A 21877-nucleotide genomic window follows, 5' to 3' on the forward strand; every position below is an offset into this window, starting at 1 on the left:
TTAGCAGGTATTAGGAAGACCTTGTAAATCTACTCATGTCTGTGGCTGCACTGCTTACATATTGAACAGGAAGAGGCATCACAAATATATGCACACTTTATATTTTCTAATTACACGTGTATTTTCCTCAAAACTGCATTATGTGTTCCTATATACAAACGTAATTATGTCTTATTAAGATGGAACGAAGGCTACAGGATTCCGAAAAGTGCATAATTCAAAAAAAGAAGAAGCAGTCTTCACCCTATTCCTTTATCCTTTTATAGGCTGCAACCTTTATCTTAGTGGTATGCATACAACTGTAGAGAGGGGGGGGGGGAACCCAAGAAAAATGATTTTCATTCCACCAGTTCAGTTTTTTTCCCAGTTTGGAAAGCAGAAAGACCTGTTATCCATACTTGCTCTATTTAAAACACAAGAAGCCCTGCACAGGTTACAGTCTAAATTATTGCTTCATTCTGCTTTTATAAAACATTGGTTTTACTTATAGTACATTACAGTTATAGTACATGTGATCAAAGCATTTACTGAACAAAGTTTACTACATGAGAAAATATCTTTCCTTATCAGCTGCTGTTTCCAATATATTTACAAGAATCTGATGTTTGGTAGCTGCAAAAAAACCGTAGGATAGCAGATTAGGAATGCATTCCAGAATGTGAAAAATACTTGGAATTTTGTAATATTTTCTTCACATGTAATCAGTATTGAAGTCATAGGCATCATCCAGGTCACTGGTTTTGAGTTCTTTATCATCTGAAGAAAAGAAAATAAGTTCAGAATATTTTGGCTTTTTCTATTTAAATATTCACTCCTGTGAAATTTGTAGGTTTAATATATACCTATAGATAACTTGTCCAAATTGGCATTCTTTGCTTTCAGTTCTTCAGAGAGGGTTTGACTACTCATTAATCCACCACTTTCCTGAAACAAGACGATCAATAATTGCTATATTAACATTAGTAATATAGGAAAATCAGATGCAGTGCATATACATTCCTACATACTGGTTATATTCTCCATTTTAAAGAAACTAAAATCTATTGTATTAACAGGGTTTCAAATATCTAAACGTCCATCCTTTATGATCTGAGTGATGAACCCACAAACCTTATTTTGAAATTGCTTAATATTATAAATGAAATCCCATGTCACTTGGATGAGGTTTTGCCTGTGTAACATGACTTCTTTCTCTTTCCATGCACACTGTTCAAAATGTATTCCTCCTGGTTCATTCACAGGAGAAATAATTCAGCCAGGGAAAGACCTCACTGGACATCATCCTAAATATCTTAAAACAGGTGTCTTCAAACTTGGCCCTTTTATGACTTGTGGACTTCAACTCCCAGAATTCTTCAGCCAGGCACACTGGCTGAGGAATTATGGGAGTTGAAGTCCACAAGTCATAAAAGGGCCAAGTTTGAAGATCCATGTCTTAAAAGTTCAACCGTTACCTCTTCCACATCATCAAGGTCACTTTCATCATCCTCAATTTCTTCAGTTAATTCTTCATCATTATCTTCTGCATTCTCTGATTCCAGGGCTTCCTCTGGCAGTTCATTATCTTCCATGATGCCATCCGTGAAGCCAGGAGATTGGAAGACAATAGTGCTTGCCTGGTTAGGGTATTTGTTAGCTAAAAAAGAAATATTCCCTTAAGAGACTGACTGAACAAACAGTACTTGCTCAGGCATTTTGCCAAAAGATAAACTGCCATGGAAGTGAATTCTGCTGCAATGCTTTTAAGATTATGAGTTTGTTGCCAAAACTACTAATTAGCAAGACTATTTGCTATTTTTTTATTGAAGGGGAAAAAAAATAAATGGAGGAACATTAGCTGCACGTAGTCCTTAATTTATAGCCTATCGCTTAGCAACTGTTCAAAGTTACGAACTTCCCCAAGGCAACTTACGACTATATGTCTTTTTTTGCTATGAATATTCCTAATGGTTTATCAAATATATTTATCGCATTTCTAAAGCCACCCAGCTCCATTACAACTCCAAAATTTCTTAAAACTTTGTCAGATTTAACACTGCACTAATATTATAAACAGACCTTATATAAAACATAATGCCAAGTATGTATTTCTAGACCAGGCATGTCAAACTGCCGGCCCGCGGGCCAGGCACGTCATCCCGAAATCGCGCCCTCCCCATTGCCGGCAATGGGGGAAAAGTCGCGATACATCGCGATGTCACGAGTTTGACATGACTGTTCTAGATGAATAGGTTTGCTGTCCTAAGTAATATGAAAAGAAACCAGAAAAGGCAATTAGAAACACCCTTCCACAACAGGTATTCCACCAACTGCCAACTGCATACAAGAGACTTGAATAATTGAAACCAGGAAAAGTTATACCTTCCCCTCCGCCGCATCCAAGCACCATGAACCAAAATTATTTATAACTCCTGATGAACTGTAATGTTTGAGACAACTAGCACTATAAATTTGCATTTTTAAGTAAAGCTCAATCAGAGTTGGGATAAGCTATTTCAAGCAAAAGAGTATTTAATTAAATTTAAACAAGTTTAATTATTTCTAGTATATGGAAATAATTTTATGTAGGACAAAGCAATAGATGGAGAAAAGAGTTAACATTCCTATGTAAGCTAATTGTAATTTGAGGATGAAGTTGAGGGATATGCTGGTATCTTTAAGGTATTAAACTTTGTTTTCCCTAAAATGTGAAACACACCCTACATAGCAACCAATTTATTTTTTTCATGGAATTCAAATATAGCCTCTGGAAAAGTCTATTCTGTAATATGTAAACCAGCTTGATTTCCAGTAATTTATGCTAGGTCACTGGATTTTGTTCATATATATATATGAATGATGAGAGAAGGTTAGGTTAGACCAGGGGTCGGCAACCTCGGCTCTTTTATGACTCGTGGACTTCAACTCCCAGAATTCCTGAGCCAGCTCTGCTGGCTCAGGAATTCTGGAAGTCCACGAGTCATAAAAGAGCCGAGGTTGCCGACCCCTGGGTTAGACTAATCTTACCTTTTATCGTGTTTTTGTTATCTTCTTCCAGTTCCTGAAAATTAAAACCCTCCTGCACTGTTGCTACTCCTTCCCTGGAAAGGTGTGGAGACAGAGTCCATGGTTCAGGAGGTCGAGAATAGTAACAAACTCTGGCACTGTAAAAAAGGATATTTAAGAGAGATTTTCACCCTTTAATAGAAATATAAAAAATCCCTTAGATGAAATAACTGAAGCTCTTAAAACTTGCTTTCTGCATGTACATACATATAAGGTAGTCCTTGTTTAGCAACTGACTCAGATAGTGATCCTTTGCAATTATGATGGTGCTGAAACAATAACTAAGTGGCCAACCTGTGTACTTATGACCATTACAGTGTCCCTGTCTCAAGTCACATGTTCAGCATTATAGCCAGTATGGTATCATCTTGTCCAGTGCAGGGCAGAGAGGTTGCTTAAACAAGCTACTTCTGCCTCAGCTGTTTTTCTCTGCAGCATAGCACTTCCCTAAAAAGTGCTAACTGGAAGTTAACAAGTGATCTTAATCAATTGATTAGAATCCTCTGCTGGCAGTTGCCTGATAATGACAAAATCCTAATCAATTTCACACTGAAAGCTTTTGTCACCCTGAGCTGCACTAGGCATTACTTTCCACTGTGTGTACCTTTCCCCACTGTGTGTACCTTTTACTTTTTTGTAATCCCTTGCGCTCCAATGAATATAAATACATATATTAACTTCCTTTTGCTAATTATCTCAGCACAGACATAAACATTCCAAAGGACAAAAGAGTGGGGAAAAATGGCTTAAGATTTGCCCCTTTAGCCAACTTCCTCATCAGTAGAGTTCTGGAATCCCACCATTTGGGTCATCTGGATATTTGGAATTGTACCCTTCTGATGCTGTACATTCAGGAACAATTTCCTAATAAACTCTTTTCAAGATTTATTACTATTTTGGTGTCTACCTTAGTGTTCTTCTCATTCTTTGGTATTCACTGTGCAAGTTCCAATTAAGCATTGGCACTTGATTAATTGCAATAGGTATACAGGTAATTCTTGCTTAATGACCCTCTGTTCAGCAATCAAAGTTACAATAGTGCTCAACAAATGATACTTACGTCAAGTCACTGAAGTTAGGTTTTTGCAGTGCCCTTTCAGTCACAAGCTCAAAAAACCAGATTCTTGGCACCTATCCACTCCCTCCACTTGCCTACTTCTCCCCTCCCATCTCTGCCCTTTTGACTGCCCTCCATTCTGCCATGGTCTTCATGCTTTGCAAAAAGAAATGTTTCAGACAAGTTTGTTGTAATACTATTTTTATATCAGCATGGCATGCAAAATATACTTAAAAGTGTAAGTAGTCTTATTTATGTCTGAGTATTTAAGATTCAGTAATATACATTTTTCATGGTAAATTTCCTGACTCAATTTAATAAATATACAAAGGAGATTCTTCCCTTCCTCTGAAATTTTACATGGTTATAGCATGTTTTATGGTACTAGAAGGAACAACAGTCTTAGATTTCAAACCAACACATGGCAAATTTACTGTTTGGTTTTCCAAGCACACATCTTATATAAATAAAAAACATCTCACCGTTGTAGCAAAATAATTTATTTTATTGTATTAAATGACCACATATTTACCCTGTCCAATCACATAGGAGTAATTTAGCCACACCTTCTGTATCAGGAAGACCACCTTTTTTCAACATTCCTCTCTTTTGAGCGAGCAAAGTTAAAAATTCCAGAGAATTCCTGTAGTCCGGGATATTATAGTGTAACATGATCTAGAATAATAGAATTATATTGTATTCTCAGAGTTTTCTCCTGTATGAAGAAATTCCTACATAATTTCCAACCGATCACAGCCAGTTGCCTGCTTCTCTTCCAATTCATTTATATAAGTCGCTACTTTTCTGATGTGGGAAAAAATAAAGCTGATCAAAAACACCATTTAAGGGTACAGCAAGATCAGAGTTGGATCTGATGTCATCAAAACAGTATGACATAGCAAATATCCTCATTTCTCACTTGCCTAAATGGTGGCACATTGAGCACAATTATATTCTCTACTGTATAAATAGAACATAAATATTTTCTTGTAGATATAATCAACACAATAATGAAAGTTTTTTCAACAGTAAAATTTCATTAATGAATACATTGTCATCTAGTTGCATTGGTCAAATCCTACACTGAATTATAGAAAATGAGGTTTAATCAAAAGCTCATAAAATGGCTACAATCAAATGGTGAAACTGTACAGTATTTTTACCTGCTGTTTCCTACAGTGCTTCAGAACAGCATCTACTGAATCAAGTAGGTTTTCAGCATTTGTGATACTTCTCAGTGCTAAAGCTAGAGCAGAGCATGAAGGTGCTGCAATTATACAGGGACTATCCAACATCTTGATACGTTTGTCAATGTGCACTGCTTGTACGGACCTTAACAGAACAGACACATAATGGTTGGGATGAATCAGGTGCACGCACAAACCAAACTATGAGGAAACAAATGGCAGAATAATAGAATGTAGTCATCCATTGTTCACTCCCTAGAGACTAAAATGGACAATGTGAAATTTGAGCGGGCCCCGAACAAGGAGTATATATCGGAGGTGGTGACCCTTTGAGAGCTGTATGCAACGAAATTTCATTTTGATGTATGCCAATTGGTGTACATTCAAAGTGACAATAAAGTTATCATCATCATCACCACAGAAGGATGGGAGAAACTTTGAAAGAAGCTACTGAAGGAAATAGCTATCTAGCTAAATTTAAATTAGGATTAATTTTTATTATGAATTGATTCACATAATTCTATGTATAACAGCTGCATCTTCTGGCCACTCTATAAATTACAGATAAGTTAAGAAAAACAAGGGTTTTTTCCATACTTTTCCTCCTGACAAAGATGCAGAAAGAATTTTTCTCTGTAAAAAGTGGGTGGTGGCAGACACTGGGCAGGCTCCCAAGGATTATAGGACAGGATTCAATAGGAAAGATTGTGGGAGAAGAACTGAGGGACTGTTGCTTGAGGGACCCCAGAAAGACCAACCAAATGTGTGCTCTGCTACAGCACTGCTTTATTAAAGCGAACTAACTTTGTTAGGCCTCTCTCCGGTCCCACGTTGCAGGCGCGTACCTCTTTCAGACTATTGATTATGCTGCTTTTCCCCACGTTTGGAAAACCTAAAGCCCATCATAAAACAAAACAAAAAAACTTTGGTAAGACATAACATGAAGTGAATTATTTTGAAGATCAGATTCAGATAAGTAAGATTCTATTTCTAGTTCCACAACATATAGTAACAGTAAATATAGTAACAGTAAATATAGCATCTTCAAATTACTTTATATTCTAGGAATGCTGTTTTCAATCTGATATTCCAGAAAAAAAATATTTATTCAGAGAAATTTGGATTCCTATTTCAATCTCCTCTTCCTCTCATTTGACTGTTCCATTTAGGTTTGAAATACAACAGGGTCTGGGTGGAAGAATAAAATGCAGTACATTTCCATCTTCTGATTTTGGACAACTTTGCATTCTTTGAAAGTTACACTTGGTTATTATAACTGAAGCCAATTAGGTTTTCACTTTTTAAAGCTGCCTATAGAGCAAGATCAGAGTTGGATCTGAAGTCTTCACCATGACACTAAGACCATAGGACATATCCTCATTTCTCACTCCAGTATTATAAATAAGCAGCCATTCTGAGCATAAAAGTATAACATGACCAATTATAATATTTTATGCATATTTTCAAGCATCAATTTCCATAGCAGTTCTTACTATATACAAGTGTGTACTATAATTCATAGAACTCCTTAAGGACAAGGCAAACATACCTATCACCCCAACCTGTATTCCTTCATCTTTAGTCATGCAATATCCTTGAAGAAGTTTCAGGAGGCATTGGCTTCCAAAGCATTTACCTGCTCTTGATAATTCTAGATATGCACTATTCTTTTTTGTCTTTCTTCTCTCTTGCTGTAAATTTAAATTAAGATTTCAGTGCCAACAGAATAACTATTGCACAGAGAAATATATTTCAACTACAATGGACTACAAAATACAGCCATGTGACAAAAAGCCTGACAAGATAAAAACAGCTTTTTACTAAAAGAAGAATTTAAATCAAAGAATCAATTATAATAAATCCACAAAACCAGTTAAAAGAAGAGATTAACTGATGAATTTTTGTCTAAACAAAAAGCAGAACATTCCATCTGTAGTGGGATTTATCACAATTCCTTCAATTGTTGTAGGATAAAATAGGGAAAGTTAAGAACCTTATGACTATTTTATATGACACCCAATCCTTCTTGTCCCTAATTTCATTCAAGCCTCCAGGTTTATTTTTTACATACATTCTGTATAGTGTAGTAGATTTCACTGCACTCATCATTTATTCACAGATGGAAAACAGAAATGTTTTTTACCATTAGATGATCATAACAGAGTTTTCTGGTCAAAGAATTTTAGCTATTAAGAAAGAAACAATACAACTGAGGAAGCACAAATACTACTCTGTCTGGTAATATTAGCACCCTTGCTTATTTCAAATGAAAATACACTTTTTTCTACCTAACAATAATTGTACTATCATAATATAATCAATTTTCCAATTGTGATGGAAATACTTTGATTTGCGTTCCTGTAGGGAAAGGGGGTTGGATTGAGTAGTTTAAATGGCCTGTTTCAATGATTCTCTAAAAAGATATATGATAGTGGTACTATAGTCTAAACATGCTCCCCTTTACAGAAATTAATGATTGCTGTATCTTCAGGAATGCTAATTTAATCATTTTATTGAACAGGAGGAAAAGATTTCATATCTTTACTCTTTTAGTAATAGTTTTCATATATTATTATAAAAACAGATTGGGTAGTATTACAGAAAACAGGAAAACATATTCTTACCACAGTTCTGTCTTTTATCTGCATTGCAGATTTAAAAGCAATAGTTGGAAGGTCTTTATTTAAATAACTTAACCAATTCTCTAAGTTTTCTTTTGGTATCAGATCTAGGAGAAAAAATATGCAGAAGCTTGCTGTAAAAATATTCTGTTGTGTGACAAGCCATGCTTTCCAAACATTGTATAAGAGAGTTGTGTTAGTAGTCTACGGAGAAAAAAATCAGAAGGAACCTGGTAGCCTATTTCCCAACTAACAAAGGCATCTGATGAAGTGAGTTGCAGCTCATAAAAAACCCATCTTGCCTTTTAATAAAATTTGTTAATCAGAAAAGTTGCTACCAAATTCCTCATGCCTTTTCAGGTTTACATCTAGAAAGCCACTGAGTTATGATTGTTATTGGCATCACCATTTGTGAGCTACTCACTGAATATTGAAAACTATTTGCAGTTGTCTGTAATCTGTTGTTCTCTAAAGTCTTGGAAGATTATTAGATGTATACCATATAAAGAGCACTTCTGCCTACTTGTACTAAGAAAGATGAATTAATATTCCGTGTCCTATTCTAATACAATTTTAAAATAGAAATAAATAAAACACTTGTGAATCCCATTATTTTTGTTCCTTTCACATTGAGTCCCATTATCCACAACTCCTAACAAACTGTTTAAATTAAACTGACTGGTGCAATGATAAGATTCTATTTCATTGGATTTAGATTTAGCCATGTTTCTCAATGGTATTAGAGAAATATTATTTACCTCATGAAGTTGCCCAGCATGAACCTATTAAAAATGGTTAACTATAGTCACTAAAGCCTATTAAATCATTAATTTTATTGGACAATCAACAGATTGAAAGATATGAAGAGACAAAAATTACTCCCAGCAGCCAAAATAGTTGCCATTTCACACACAACTGCTTGTAATAACATAACAGACATGTCAAACTCGTGACGTCACATGACGTCGCAAAACATATTGGGACGGTTTTGCCATTGCCGGAAATGATACGGGCACAGCTTCCGGATGATGCAACCGGCCCGCGGGCTGGCAGTTTGACACCCGTGACATAAAGATAATCTTTATTATGAGCAACATTGCAACTTTAGTAGTTAAGGAAAGTACCATGCTCCAGAAGATATTCACAACGATATATAATTCCAGAGGCAATTCTAAATTCTTCAGCAAACTAGATGTATTCTAAGCTTGACATATATACCCAGGCAGATAAATACAAATTTGAAGCTTAAATTCAGCAGAAGAGAATGAAGCACAGTTAAATCAAAACTTTAACAAAAGCATTTCCATAATCAGCTTTATTTCAGTTTCTTGCAACACAGGACCGCACTAAGTGGGAATAATGGCCTGTGTGCCTGCCAGCAGCTTAGAAGGCAAAATGCCTTTTCACAAGATCAATTCATTATGTCGGTGCAATCTAGGTGTTTCTAAACATACAGGATGAGAATTACTAGAATCAGCTATGGCTCGTTAGCAAGAAAAGTGAGCTCAGAGTTGGATCTGACAGTCTCCAGATGCAGGTCAGCATGTTTTATAGCCTCCTCATAGCTCACATCCTACTGAAGAATTATTTAAATGATAATGTAATCAACAGCGCAGTCAAAATCTAAAGCTTAATTACAAGGCTGCCTCTATCAGCATTTAAGAAAAATGGGCAGGTCTATTATCTTCATTTCTAAATTTCACGCAATAGATCTTCAAATCACTGGACTTCATTAGCATATGAATAGAGCTGAAAAGTTTATGTAAAAACGTTACTCATTTTACTTACCAATTTTATTTAAAACCAAAATTATTTTTTTTCTTCCATCAGACTGAGCAATAAGTTGTTCAACCTGTGGACATCTGCAGCCTAGAGGATCTCTAGCATCCAAGATTTCAAGTATGACATCTGAAGCCTCAATTACCTAAGTAATAAAGAACAATATAGTGTTTGAGACCATAAGATTAATTTACACTTGAAAGCTTCCCAGTATTATTTTGGTATCAAGCTAATTTAAGAGCAATTCAAATGGACTTAAAACACTTCTCCAACAAATTGAATACAACCTTCTCTGAGGATCCAGTTTTCAGAATCATATTTCTTAGGTAGAAACTATGCTAAAAATGGTTGGGAACATTTAAATATATATTATATAAAGGTAACTGCAAATATCTTTATAAAAAGTAGGATATAAATACAAATAAAATATGTACATGTTCAAAACTTAATAAAATGGAGATAAAATGGTTTGGAATATATCTAAAATATTTTTACCACTGTAATTTTTTTTGTCTTTGAATATACTGAAAAGCAGCATGTAGGAAAAAAAATGGTCTTCTACTCAGGTTGGGGAATTCCCCTTGTGCTCTCCTTCCCTCCCTAAATCCTCCATCTGCTCTAGGACTGAGGAAAGGAGGACACAAAGATGAAGCAAAGAGGACAATATTTTGCCAATCATCAGCAAGAGATCATACTGGATGCAATACTGAATAGTTCAAATTATTACTCAGGCAAAAAGTATAATTTATGATTTCACGAATTTATAAAGCAACTACTAGATATTATTAAAAAAAGAAACATGTAACCAGCATTTTAGGACACTGAAGATCTTTATTAAATGTCTTTTCTCAAAGAACAGAACTGATTTTTGTGGCTATTTTAAGCTGTCAAGCTATAGTTCTTTTAAAATTAAAGAAATATATAACATTTATTTTATCTGGAAAACATTCTCACCTTTTTTAACTCCCCACAAAATGATTTCTTTGAATTTTTTTGGACCTGCTGGTTAGATTTCATTTTTTGCTTTGTAGTTGATTTCTATAAATAAATGGGGGGGAAAATCAGAGGAAAAATTTAGAACTTAGGAAACTAATATCACTTATAATAGTGGGGAGCAATGATAAAACATTCTTTCTTTAATTTACAGCATTTATATGCCCTCCTAGTCCAGAGACTCTGCAGTGTGCAAAACATGATATACCAGTACTACCAGTCCAACTAAAATACTTTTTAACCCATTGAAAAACACCCTAAAATATAAAACTAACTGGTTATCCATAATTCCTCATTAGGGGCCAAAGCTCTGCTGAAATAGAATGGCTTTCAGTGCCTTCTGAAACAGCAAAGGGAAGGGACCAAGCATCTCTGGGGAGCAGTGTTTGACTACATGGGGGGGGGGGGTATTAGAGATGACCTGCCTTTTGGCCTATTCCTTTCGCCGTTACTTTCCATGGGGGTAGAAACTTAAGTAGATCTAACCTAGATATTCAAAAGATCATAGTGAGCAAATCCCTGACATAATCAAATAAATATAGAATAAAATTTTATTTGTAATAACCAGTATTTTGCATTAGGTTCCAAAATCTATTGGCAATCAGTGCAGCAAGTGCAGAACAGGGGGCCACTCTGCAATGATGGGTCTTCAGTATATATGTAAGCCAGACATGTCAAACTTGCGACCTAATGCGATGTCACGCAACGTATCGGGACGGTTTTGCCATTGCCAGCAATGGGGTGGGCGCAGCTTCCGCATGACGCATCCGGCCCATGGGCCGGCAGTTTGACACCCCTGATAAAAGCTGTCTAGTTACTATGGTATATTCTGTACCAGTTACAGCACACTGCCTGTAAAGGCATCACCACGTAGAGGTGTGTCAAACTCGCAACATCACGTGACATGTTGCGACATACTGCAACATTTTTTCCCACTGCCGGCAATGGGGTGGGCACGGTTTCGCCGTGACACCCCTGACGTAGAATGTATTTATTTTTTTAAAATCCCATTTGTATCCCACCCTTCTCCGAAGACTCAGGGCGGCTTACAATCTAAAGCACAAATCAATGTGCTTAGCAATAGCCTTCATTCTATGTATATGCCTGCTTATTAGGGCTTTCGCGCCGCCCCCCAAGCGGCATTATTACAAAGTCAGCTTATTGCCCCCAACAATCTGGGTCCTCATTTTACCTACCTCGGAAGGATGGAAGGCTGAGTCAACCTTGAGCCTGGTGGGACTCGAACCTGCACTAATTGCAGGCAGCTGGTGTTACTTAAGGAGGCATTAGCCCACTGCTCCACCAAGGCTCTGTGGGAATTCTATCATGTGTTGATCAAGGTATGATTTAGTGTCACTAAGGCTTCCTGTGGTAACATGTGCATCATCTGAAGCTAACCAAAAGCCTCTGACCAAAAAAATCAAAGGGGATTCTCAAATGTCAGATATGTTCCTTCAGGGGAATGGCACCATAATTAAAACAACCATGGGACACAATATTTCCAGACAGTCAGGACGCTTACACAACCAGCATCTCCATTTTGATAGGTTTAATCTGAGCTTGGTTTCCCTCATCTAATCCCTATAGCCTGCAGATTCTGGTTCAAGACTTGAATAGAACCAGTGCACTGTACTGTACTCCAAACTGAATCATGATCTCTCATAGCATTTTCAAACAGATACTAAACAACATGGGGAAGAGGACTGGGTTTTGTTGTACTTCACTCTAGAGCAGCCACAGGTCGGCTCACCCACCTCTATGACTAGCTAAAGTAAAGGTTAACGTTCCTCCGCACATGCGTGCTAGTCGTTTCCAACTCTAGGGGCCGGTGCTCATCTCCATTTCAAAGCTGAAGAATCAGCGCTTGTCCGAGGACGTCTCCGTGGTCATGTGGCCAGCATGACTAGATGCCAAAGGCGCACGGAACGCTGTTACCTTCCCACCGTAGTGGTCCCTATTTTTCTACTTGCATTTTTATGTGCTTTCGAACTGCTAGGTTGGCAGAAGCTGGGACGAGTAACAGGTGCTCACTCTGCTACACGGCACTCGGGATTTGACCCGCCAAACTACCGACCTTCTGATCGACAAACTCAGCATCCTAACCCACTGAGCCACCGCGTCCCTTATGACTAGCTACATAGGTACAAATGCAGAGGCTCAAGGTATAATTATTCTGAAAAAAATAAATGCGTTTTTTCAAATTAATGGAATATCCCTCTCAACTGATCAGCAAATCTGAATGTAGTGCTTTCCTAAAAATTCTTACCTCATCACCTGCATCCTTTTTATTTGCTTGTTGGTTGCGTTTCTTTTGTAGTTCCTTCTGACGAGCAAGTTTTTGCTTCTGTTTCAATTCTTCACGCTATTAGCACAAAAAATAAATATGTTCTTATACACTATTACGATTATAACTCTCCTGATCCTGCTTTAAAACTAATAATGGCCATTCCTCTAATATTTATCTGGTTATTGTATTTCACTGTACAGGACTTTATACATTATGCACTGTATGACATGTGGCATACATATGCTTTAATTATTTTAGCAGATAAAGAACATATGCAAACCACATATTTTTTCCTGTAATCCAGCAAACATGGAATAATGGTTTTAAATACCTGATAGGTGCTCAGAAAATATTAGTTGTTTTCAATTTAAAAAATGGCTAATTGCCCAATTTTATATGCCTACATGCCAAAGTTTAAACTGTTTTACCTGTTGTTTCCTATGTTCAGCTTCCCGAAGAATCTCTTCTTTAAATGGAGCAGCATTGGGAACTCCGGGATCTTTCTTTGGCTTCTTGTGCTTATGTTTCTTGGCTTCTTTTCGTAGTTTTTTATTGTGTTCTCGTACCTGTAAAAACCAGTGGCCAACTTTTACTATTACAGATTTTCAAACCTGAGATTTTTCATTCCCCTTTCCTCTTCATATAAAACTACAACATTTTCTATGCAACATATTCTTAGATTGTAAATGACACATTTTATTAAACATGGTGGGCAATTATCAGAACACAAATGTGGCAGGCAATTGTATAGGAGCACATCTTGCAATAAAAAAAAGAAAGACTCACAAATTTGGATCTAAATGTACCTTATATTGCTATTTCGAGCCAACTACAGACGCTATACAAAACACAATTTTATTCTGATTTTTGGAACTTTGATTTTTTTTTACTTATTCATTCCTTTCTAAACTATGTATTAAGAATATGATGTAAACTATAAAAGTTAGCTTGTCCCTAATCATGAATTCTAAAAACATTAGTTTAAAACTTTACAATTCCAAACTATGTACCAAGGTATCTTAGCAAATTCATAGGGGCACTGTGGGATACTTTAAGTTTATGAGGGAAACACAGTGATACTCAACATCTTTTGAATATTATGAGTGTCATGAACCAAAAAAAATGGCACTTCTGGTTTAAAATAATTCTGCAATGTTATTTAATGTTATAACAAAATTAGATAAGGAAATCATGGAATTATACCACTGAAGAGTTAATTATAACATGAATGTTCTTTCCATACTTCTCATACATGGATTCAAGTAACCTAATATGCATTTCTACCTATTCCAGATTTTCCTCACTCTCTTTGATATCCCCTAGGTATGTTATTCCAAAAGTTCCCAATTATAGGAACTAAAGCCAGAAATTGAGACAGCATCAATTGGAAGGTTGATCAATGCAGTAATAATAAATCTTTCACCACATACCCACAATGAGAAGCACCTGGACCACATGTCACACACCCCTAAAGACCCTCCACAGGAATCTTCAAAAATAACTACTATCAACTTCAGAGCACAAACCTTTCATAGTGATTATTCTTTGAGCTGCCACCAAACAGGTTTAGTGCTCCTCCACTTAAGGGCTATAACTGTGTTCAAAGGAACCCAAACAACAAGTGACAACCATGAGGGAAAGGATTGTGTTAATCAACTCTCCTGCTTCACTAAACAATTTGTGTCAAAATAGCACTAAATCTGTGTTCAGAAACAGCCTGCCACCTGACAAGTGCTACTGAGGAAGGCCACAAGATGAAGTGGAAAGGAGAGCTTTCCTCGCTGCATCACACAATTCAGCCGGCCACCTCTCAGCTCCTGCAACTGACTCGCTTATCAAACCCCTTACATCAGAGTACCAGCAAGGGAGGCAATAATTGCAGCCTATTAATTTTAATGCAAAAAATTGGAAGTAAAATCAGGAATCTTGGCATGTGGAAGAAATGTCCATACATTAACAATTCCATTAATAAATGGAGTTATTGAGGCAGAGTATTTTTGAGCATTTTGGATTCCTTCTTCCTAGTTTTAAAACCAGAGCTGAGCTGCTGTCTGACGTAAGCTATTAACAAATTCCTCCTCCATCCGGTGGTAGCTTATTCAAATCATTCTCCCATCAATCTCCCCACAATCTTTCATATTATCCCCATTTCCTTTCACCTCTCTCGAACTGGGGATCAGCTGCCAGGTGAGGTGGAAGATGCAAGATTGGGGTGGGGGGAAGCCTTTTCAAAGATCCTATATCTCCAAGCTTATGGAACAGCAGATTTATGGAATAAGAGTCATGGCAAATAGAGAGCTGTCAACTGTCATCTGATCTGATAACTGATATCCAGGATTCAGAAATGGCAGGGGAAAAGGGTATGAGTTTTGACCAATAATTTAAATGACATCTGTAAAAAGAACACCAACACAAGAGTGCTGATATAGCCTAGCTGGGTAGTTGAGAAATGGGGAGAACCTTCTCTATATGTGAACATTTGTTCTCTGATTGTAAGCCAGGATAGAAAACTGGGATACACAATGAGAACAGCAAACTCCATACTTATTTAAACAGGAATTAATGCAAAATACACACTTACCTTCTTCTGTATTTTATAACGTTTGTGGCAGGTCATGCGCTTACTAGCTTTTTTCAGCTCTGAAAGGTAAAAATGTCATTAAATTCTATCACCAGATATCAGATAAATGAAACATGTGCCACACTACTCTTTCACAACTATGAATCTAGAGATGGAATTTAATAAATAGGAAGGAAAAAGCCTGAATACACCTAAATTACAAGTAGTCCTCAACGACCACAAATGAACCCAAAATTTCTGTTAAGTGAGACATTTGTTAAATGAGTTTTGCTCCATTTTGAGATCTTTCTTGCCTCAGTTGTTAAGTGAATCACGGTGGATGATAAGTTACTACCTGGTTGTTAAGTGAATCTGGCTTCCCCATTGACTTTGCTTGTCTGAAAGTTGCAAAAGGTGATCACATGACTGTGGGACACTGCAACCGTCAAAAATATGAACCAGTTGCCAAGCATCTGAATTTTGATCATGTGACCATGGGGATGCTGCAAAGATCATAACGGTGAAAAACAGTCACAAGTCACTTTTTTCAGTGCTATTTAACTTTGAATGGTCACTAAACAAACTGTTGTAAGTTGAGGATTAGCTGTACTTAGGTGATATTAGAATTTTATCCTGTTTACACGAAAACACACAATATGATTAGTAATGTAATCTTTTCTTAGTTCACAGTGCTTAAAATTTAAGTCTTTTGGATTAGTCACAATTGCTTATCGTCTGTGGTCATTAAAGTAACAAGTAACAACAAATAAATAGTTGGCTGACATAATATACAATATCCTTGGCTTTTTCCCAATGATTTTTCCCCTTCATTATATATTTTAAGATTGTAAACTTTCCCATTTTTTTAAACAACCAGAATTCACCAGTACAAATAGATTTAATTAACTCCTCTCCATTTGAGAGCTCAAGGTCATATTAGAAGTCATACAGAACAACAAAACCCTTAGAAAAATCAAGATAAGAAGTGCAAATAGGGCTGCATTTCTAGAGTTCTTTGCTTCTTGCTACTTAATTTTGCATCAGCTTTCAGGGCGATGCAGGCAAGCCACATTATCCCAAAAAGTGCTGTTCAAAAGGCAACTGGCCTTTCCTGTTCTTTTTTTCCCCTTGAACATGTTTAGTTTCTCATCCAACTTTGAAATTGAAGAAATTTCTTGGATGAGAAGTGAAACGTTTTCAAGGGGGAAAAAACCCAAGAAAGTCCAGTTGTAAGAGATAACATTGGTCATTTTTTTTACCGCGAGCACATTGGCCCACATTAAAAATTAAATTGTTGCCTGCTCTCAAAAGAAAGCACCTATCTACCCATACCCATAAATATATATCTTTGGGACAATCATAAGCAAGATGACTGAAAACCTCCTTAGATAGCAAGCCACGTTACCCACAGACTTCTCCCATCTCCAGCCCTCGTGGCTCTCTGCTGGCTACGGAAGAGCAGTGTAACGCATCTGGGGAAGATCAGGAAGGCCTGGATCACAATGTGCCTGTCCAGAGCACGTCTCTACACTCGTTCCTTGTGGAAACAAGCGGCCACTCCCGATCTAGGTCACTTTTGGCCGGAACGGCTGGCGAAGCAAAGGCCCAGGAAAGACACCTTATACGGAGCTCCTTTCCCCGCGTCTCTCCAGTTGCGAGTTATTAACCAACTGCTCGACTCCCACTACCGGCCCACGCCGGTTTGTCCTCCCATAGCTGCTGCACTACTTACTCGGTCGCTTCATGGCGGCCGGACGCGACTCTCCTCTTCTTCTTCTTCTTCTTCTTCTCGGCCACCCACGTGGAAGCAAGAACTCGCCGAGAGGCTGCCGTAAAGCGCCGTGGCCGGGCTGTCGCTCGGCGAGTCTCGCTTGGCGGTTGAGTCCAGCTTTGCGACAGCGGCGGGATCGCCTGGGAGCGAGCGAGCGAGCGAACTGAGCGGCAACAGTGGCGGCAACGCCGACGGCGCGGGGGGCAGTGGCGGCGACGGGGACTGAGCGCGGCCGCGGCTGCAGGAGGCGGAGGATTAGCAGCAGCAGCAGCGGGGCTGGCTGGGTAAGTTCAGGGTGAGGGGCCGGGCTTGGCTTGGCTTGGCCAAATAAAGCGGCGCTCGCGGGAAGGGAAGAAGACAGGAGGCCGCGACGAGTCTCCTTTGTGTGGCTCCGGAGCCGCCGGGCGAGGTTCTTTTTGCCGTAGCCCCGCTCTCTTCGCCTCGCCTGCCGAGGACTCGGGGCTGCTCGCCTCCTCTTCGGGTCTGCCCGCTTCTGACCGGCCTTCTCTCCTTCCCTCCCGAGGGGAAAGAGACCGGCCCTCCCGGCCACCCCCTGAACTGCCTCTGACCTACTAACCCTCTTTTCTCTCTCCCTGACTTCACACACACACATCCCCCCTGCGAATCTTCCCGTGTTTCTGGTGGGTGGTGGGTTCTTCCCAGGAATTTGTGGGTGATTTATCTGTTTTCCGGGTTTTCTTTTTCCCTTGTCAGCACGTTATTGGGGTGTGGGGGGGTGTGGGGAAACCCCAACATTTCACAACCGGTTAACAGGAGGGTATCCTAAGCCTCCGGTAGAGAAATGATTTAAAGTTTTCGCCTTAGGTCCAGAGCAGAGCCCGCTGCACTTGTCAAAAGTAATCAATTCTTTTGACTGAATCCTCTCTCTCTCCCATCCACTTCTCCACATAGAGGCGTAAACCATCTTCTCGGCTACTTTTCCACAGTAAAACTTACTTCTGAAATACAAGTGATAGTTTCTTGGAAAGCATGGCTTTAGGTTTTCTGATGAAAACAATATGAAATACAGGTACTGTTTCTGAAGTTGGATTCATACACTGTGCTGGCATATGGTAGGTAATCTGTTGATTTGACGTAGTAAAACCATAATATGACACTAATTTGAATTTAGCATCTTGTATGAACCCGGCCAGTTACTTCACAAAGCACAAAAGGACAGGAATTCTGCAAATTATAACAGCTAAAAAGAGTGATGTGTACCATCAAATGTAAAATTGACTTCCCTTTAAATATTTCATATTTCCTTTATTTAAAGATGCTGAAGAGCTTGGCAGTGTACTGGAATTTATAGTTTAGGTATTCACCTAGTAGCCAATATTTTGAAACTTCCAAAGTTCATTTATTTCTATATTTAAGGAGTTATATATTTCTCATTTTGCTTAGCAGTGAAAATATGCCATTCTATTGAGACTGTCTTGCCTGTTAAAATAAATTTTGAAAAACCTAAGGAAGCCATTGGTCAGAAAAGAAGTCCATTGGTTTTTGGGTTCTTTTAGCATATTGATAACATCCAAATAGACAGATTTGGCTGATGTGGTTAACAAGCTTTCAAGTTGCACAGAACTTTTTTCAGATCTACAGTATAATGAAGGTCTTATATTTTTGGAAGTTAGAATTATCTACTCCAAATTATTAAAATTATCTAGTCCAAAAAGACAAAAAATGTAGTTAAATGGCTGTTTTCATTTAATAATAGAATAATGGTTATTTCTACAAAATAGTACAAGATGCTGTTTTCATGCTTCTGATAAATATAGATTGTTTTCATTTCATTCTACCCAGAGATTACAGCTTAAAAGTGATGTTTTGTATATGAAAAAATACTGTTTTTTTCTTGATATGAATTTTAGCAATTAATTTAGCTGATATACCTAAGATAGAAAAATTAATGTCCGCTAAACTGTTGTTATATTGTAACAATTGTAACGATGTTCACAATTTATTTAAAATACTTAGAGCATAGTAATTATCTAAAGTCAAGTAAACATTCTCATACGTTCAAGAAATATCAGCACAACTATTTAACTAATAGAAAAAGAATGATAGTTCAGTCAGTGGACCTGCAGCAACCAAATATTATTTTTATAACAAGAGTATTTGGTGTTGTATTTATTAACTGTTCAGATAGGTTATTTGATATAAAGATTTACAATAAATTGCAGACTACAAAATGCCCTTTTAGATAGTAGGCTGACTAAGTATTATTTTTAAATGCACTATTCTGTGTACTCTTTTTCCTACCTGAAACAATTGTAAAAAGGTTATTTACATATAAAAAATACTCATCACAATATTGCCTTTTAGGACAGGGTGGCCAAGAGGCCATGGCCCGGTAGTGGGCCGCAGCCCATAGATTGGGGACCTTTGTTTTAGGACATGCAGTATAATGCGAAGAATAGAAAGGGAGTAGGTAAAAAAAGGCAGAAGATGTGAAAAAGAAATATAACTAAATTATTTTATGTCAACATTACTTATTATAATGCCCCATCCTTGCATATTATGCTTATTTCCACACTATTTCATGCACTGTTTTATTTTTTTTAACCCTTTGCTGTTTTTTCTTTTTTGAACTCATCAACTCTGTCCAATTACAACTTTCATGTTTTCCCTTCTCAGATCATTCATTTTTATTTCACAATGTTTTATTTCCAGTTTGATCCTCTTTCATCCTCACCAAATCACCTCATTGAATTTCTTTTGGTTAGTCACAGTTGCCTTTAATCTATGTTCATTTAACACTCTTTGGTTTCTGATCGTGTTTCTTCTTCTATTATTATATACTGTCAATAATTAATCTATTCCCACCACATTTGACGTAAATTTCTTTTGGCATACCTATCTCTCACATCTGTATAATAAAATGGGCAGAAAACATTATTTTTACATTGCCATTTTTGTTTTTTTTCAACAAGCATTAATGCTTCACAACAGACCAGATACTCCATCATGTTGATCAAATCTTTTCTTCCAAAATTTGCATGTTATAATTTCTCCACCCATTTTTCCACCTTAAAAAAAAATTAAGTAGGCTACATAAATTAATCTTCCTTCGTGTTTTGTTATTTACAGAAACTTGCAATTGTTCTACTTAGTTTTTCTAGTCAAATGCAATTACAGGTAGTCCTTGACTTACAAGAGTTCATTTAGTGACCATTCAAAGTTACAACAGCACTGAAAAAAGTGACTTATGATCATTTTTCACACTTATGACCACTGCAGCATCCCCATGGTTATGTGATCGAAATTCTGATTCTTAACTGACTCATATTTATGATGATTTCAGTGTCTTGGGGTCATGTGATCGCCTCTTGTGACCTTCTGACAAGCAAAGTCAATAGGGAAGCCAGAGTCACTTAACAACTGTGTTACCAACTTAACAACTGCAGTGATTCCCTTAACAACTGTGGCAAGATAGATCATAAAATGGTGCAAAATTCACTTAACAAATGATTCACTTAGCAACAAAAATTATGGTTGTAAGTCGGGCTACCTGTACTTTGGTTTTTAATATATTAAAATTGACATATGCAGACACAGATTGTATCTGAATCTAACATTCACATGAATCATTTTTGTTCTCTCCCATAGTGTCGCATCATCTGCATACAAAAGTATAAGTATTTTCATGTCCCCAATCATCACAACTAACAAGAAACATTTCCTAATATATTTATTCATTTTGATGATTTTAAACAATCAATCAGACATTAGACATTATCCTGCTTCCTGCCTAATGTTGAATCATTTGATAATCATTCAATGTCCTTATGTATAGGGTATTTCAATTAGATCATATTTAGGAACCACACTGACACCATACTTACATTAAATGTTCCATAATTCAAGCTTATTCTCTTTATTCTACACTTTCTTTGAATCAAAAAATATGTAGTAGATCATATATTTGTACATTCCTGAAAAACATTCTCAAAAGCGAAAAATCTCTATACAAAAAGTCATACAGCTTTCTCAAATTTTGCTAATGTCATCTCACATGTGTTCTATCAGAATTGCCAAGCACCTTGCCAAGCATACTTAACAGATTAATCCCTTTACATTCCTTCTTGCCACCTTTTCTTTTGTTTGGTGAACAATAACGCCATTCTTTTATTGTCAGGTACTGAAGCAGCTGTCTGTCTGTCTGTCTCTCTCTGTCTCTCTCTGTCTCTCTGTCTCTCTCTCTCTCTCTCACACACACACACACACACACACACACACACACACACACACATAGACACACACTACACTAGTCAGATAGGGATAGGCAGTCCATAAGCAAACCAAGTCAGTGTTCTAATATCTCATCTGCTTTTACCATCTACACACTACTATTCTTTAATATTCACACAACATATATTCTTTTTTATTAGTTTTTAAAAACTAGTTATAGGATTCATTTGAATTTTGGTCTTCATTATCATACCCAAGCAAATCTCCTTCCAGCATTCTCTCACTTCAGTTTCATCCCATATTATTTAATTCATTCTGAGAGAACCTACATGTTGAATCAACAATAGTATTGTAAATATTACCCACTTTCCAACCAATGTTTTGTT

General features: G+C 37.2%; 2 protein-coding genes across 4 annotated transcripts in view; one reads left to right on the plus strand and one right to left on the minus strand.

Moving 5' to 3' along the window:
• Nucleotides 1–26: 26 nt before the first annotated feature.
• GNL3 (G protein nucleolar 3) lies at nucleotides 27–17480 on the minus strand. 2 transcript variants are annotated; one of them, XM_083352247.1, is made up of 15 exons: nucleotides 17262–17473; nucleotides 15551–15609; nucleotides 13398–13535; nucleotides 12949–13044; nucleotides 10644–10727; nucleotides 9699–9834; nucleotides 7914–8017; nucleotides 6839–6980; nucleotides 6094–6181; nucleotides 5266–5434; nucleotides 4635–4777; nucleotides 3007–3143; nucleotides 1455–1636; nucleotides 843–924; nucleotides 27–756 (listed from the first exon to the last, which is right to left on the minus strand). In XM_083352247.1, the coding sequence occupies exons 1-15, from the start codon at nucleotides 17272–17274 to the stop codon at nucleotides 692–694; spliced, it is 1638 nt and encodes a 545-aa protein (XP_083208373.1). In that variant the 5' UTR covers nucleotides 17275–17473; the 3' UTR covers nucleotides 27–691. The 2 variants fall into 2 exon arrangements, with proteins under 2 accessions (XP_083208373.1, XP_083208374.1); XM_083352248.1 differs by lacking the exons at nucleotides 27–756; nucleotides 843–924 and adding an exon at nucleotides 953–1305 and having other exon boundaries at nucleotides 1449–1636; nucleotides 17262–17480.
• Nucleotides 17445–21877, plus strand: part of PBRM1 (polybromo 1) — a gene marked incomplete at its 5' end in the record, with an annotated part of 70333 nt that continues 65900 nt past the window's right edge. Inside the window, one exon of one of the 2 annotated variants that reach the window (XM_083352239.1) lies at nucleotides 17445–17584. The remainder of the gene's footprint in view (nucleotides 17585–21877) is intronic. The other variant, XM_083352240.1, reaches the window with a different exon arrangement.

The sequence above is a fragment of the Vipera ursinii genome (assembly GCF_947247035.1).
Source record: "Vipera ursinii genome assembly, chromosome: 2".
Lineage (NCBI taxonomy): Eukaryota > Metazoa > Chordata > Lepidosauria > Squamata > Viperidae > Vipera > Vipera ursinii.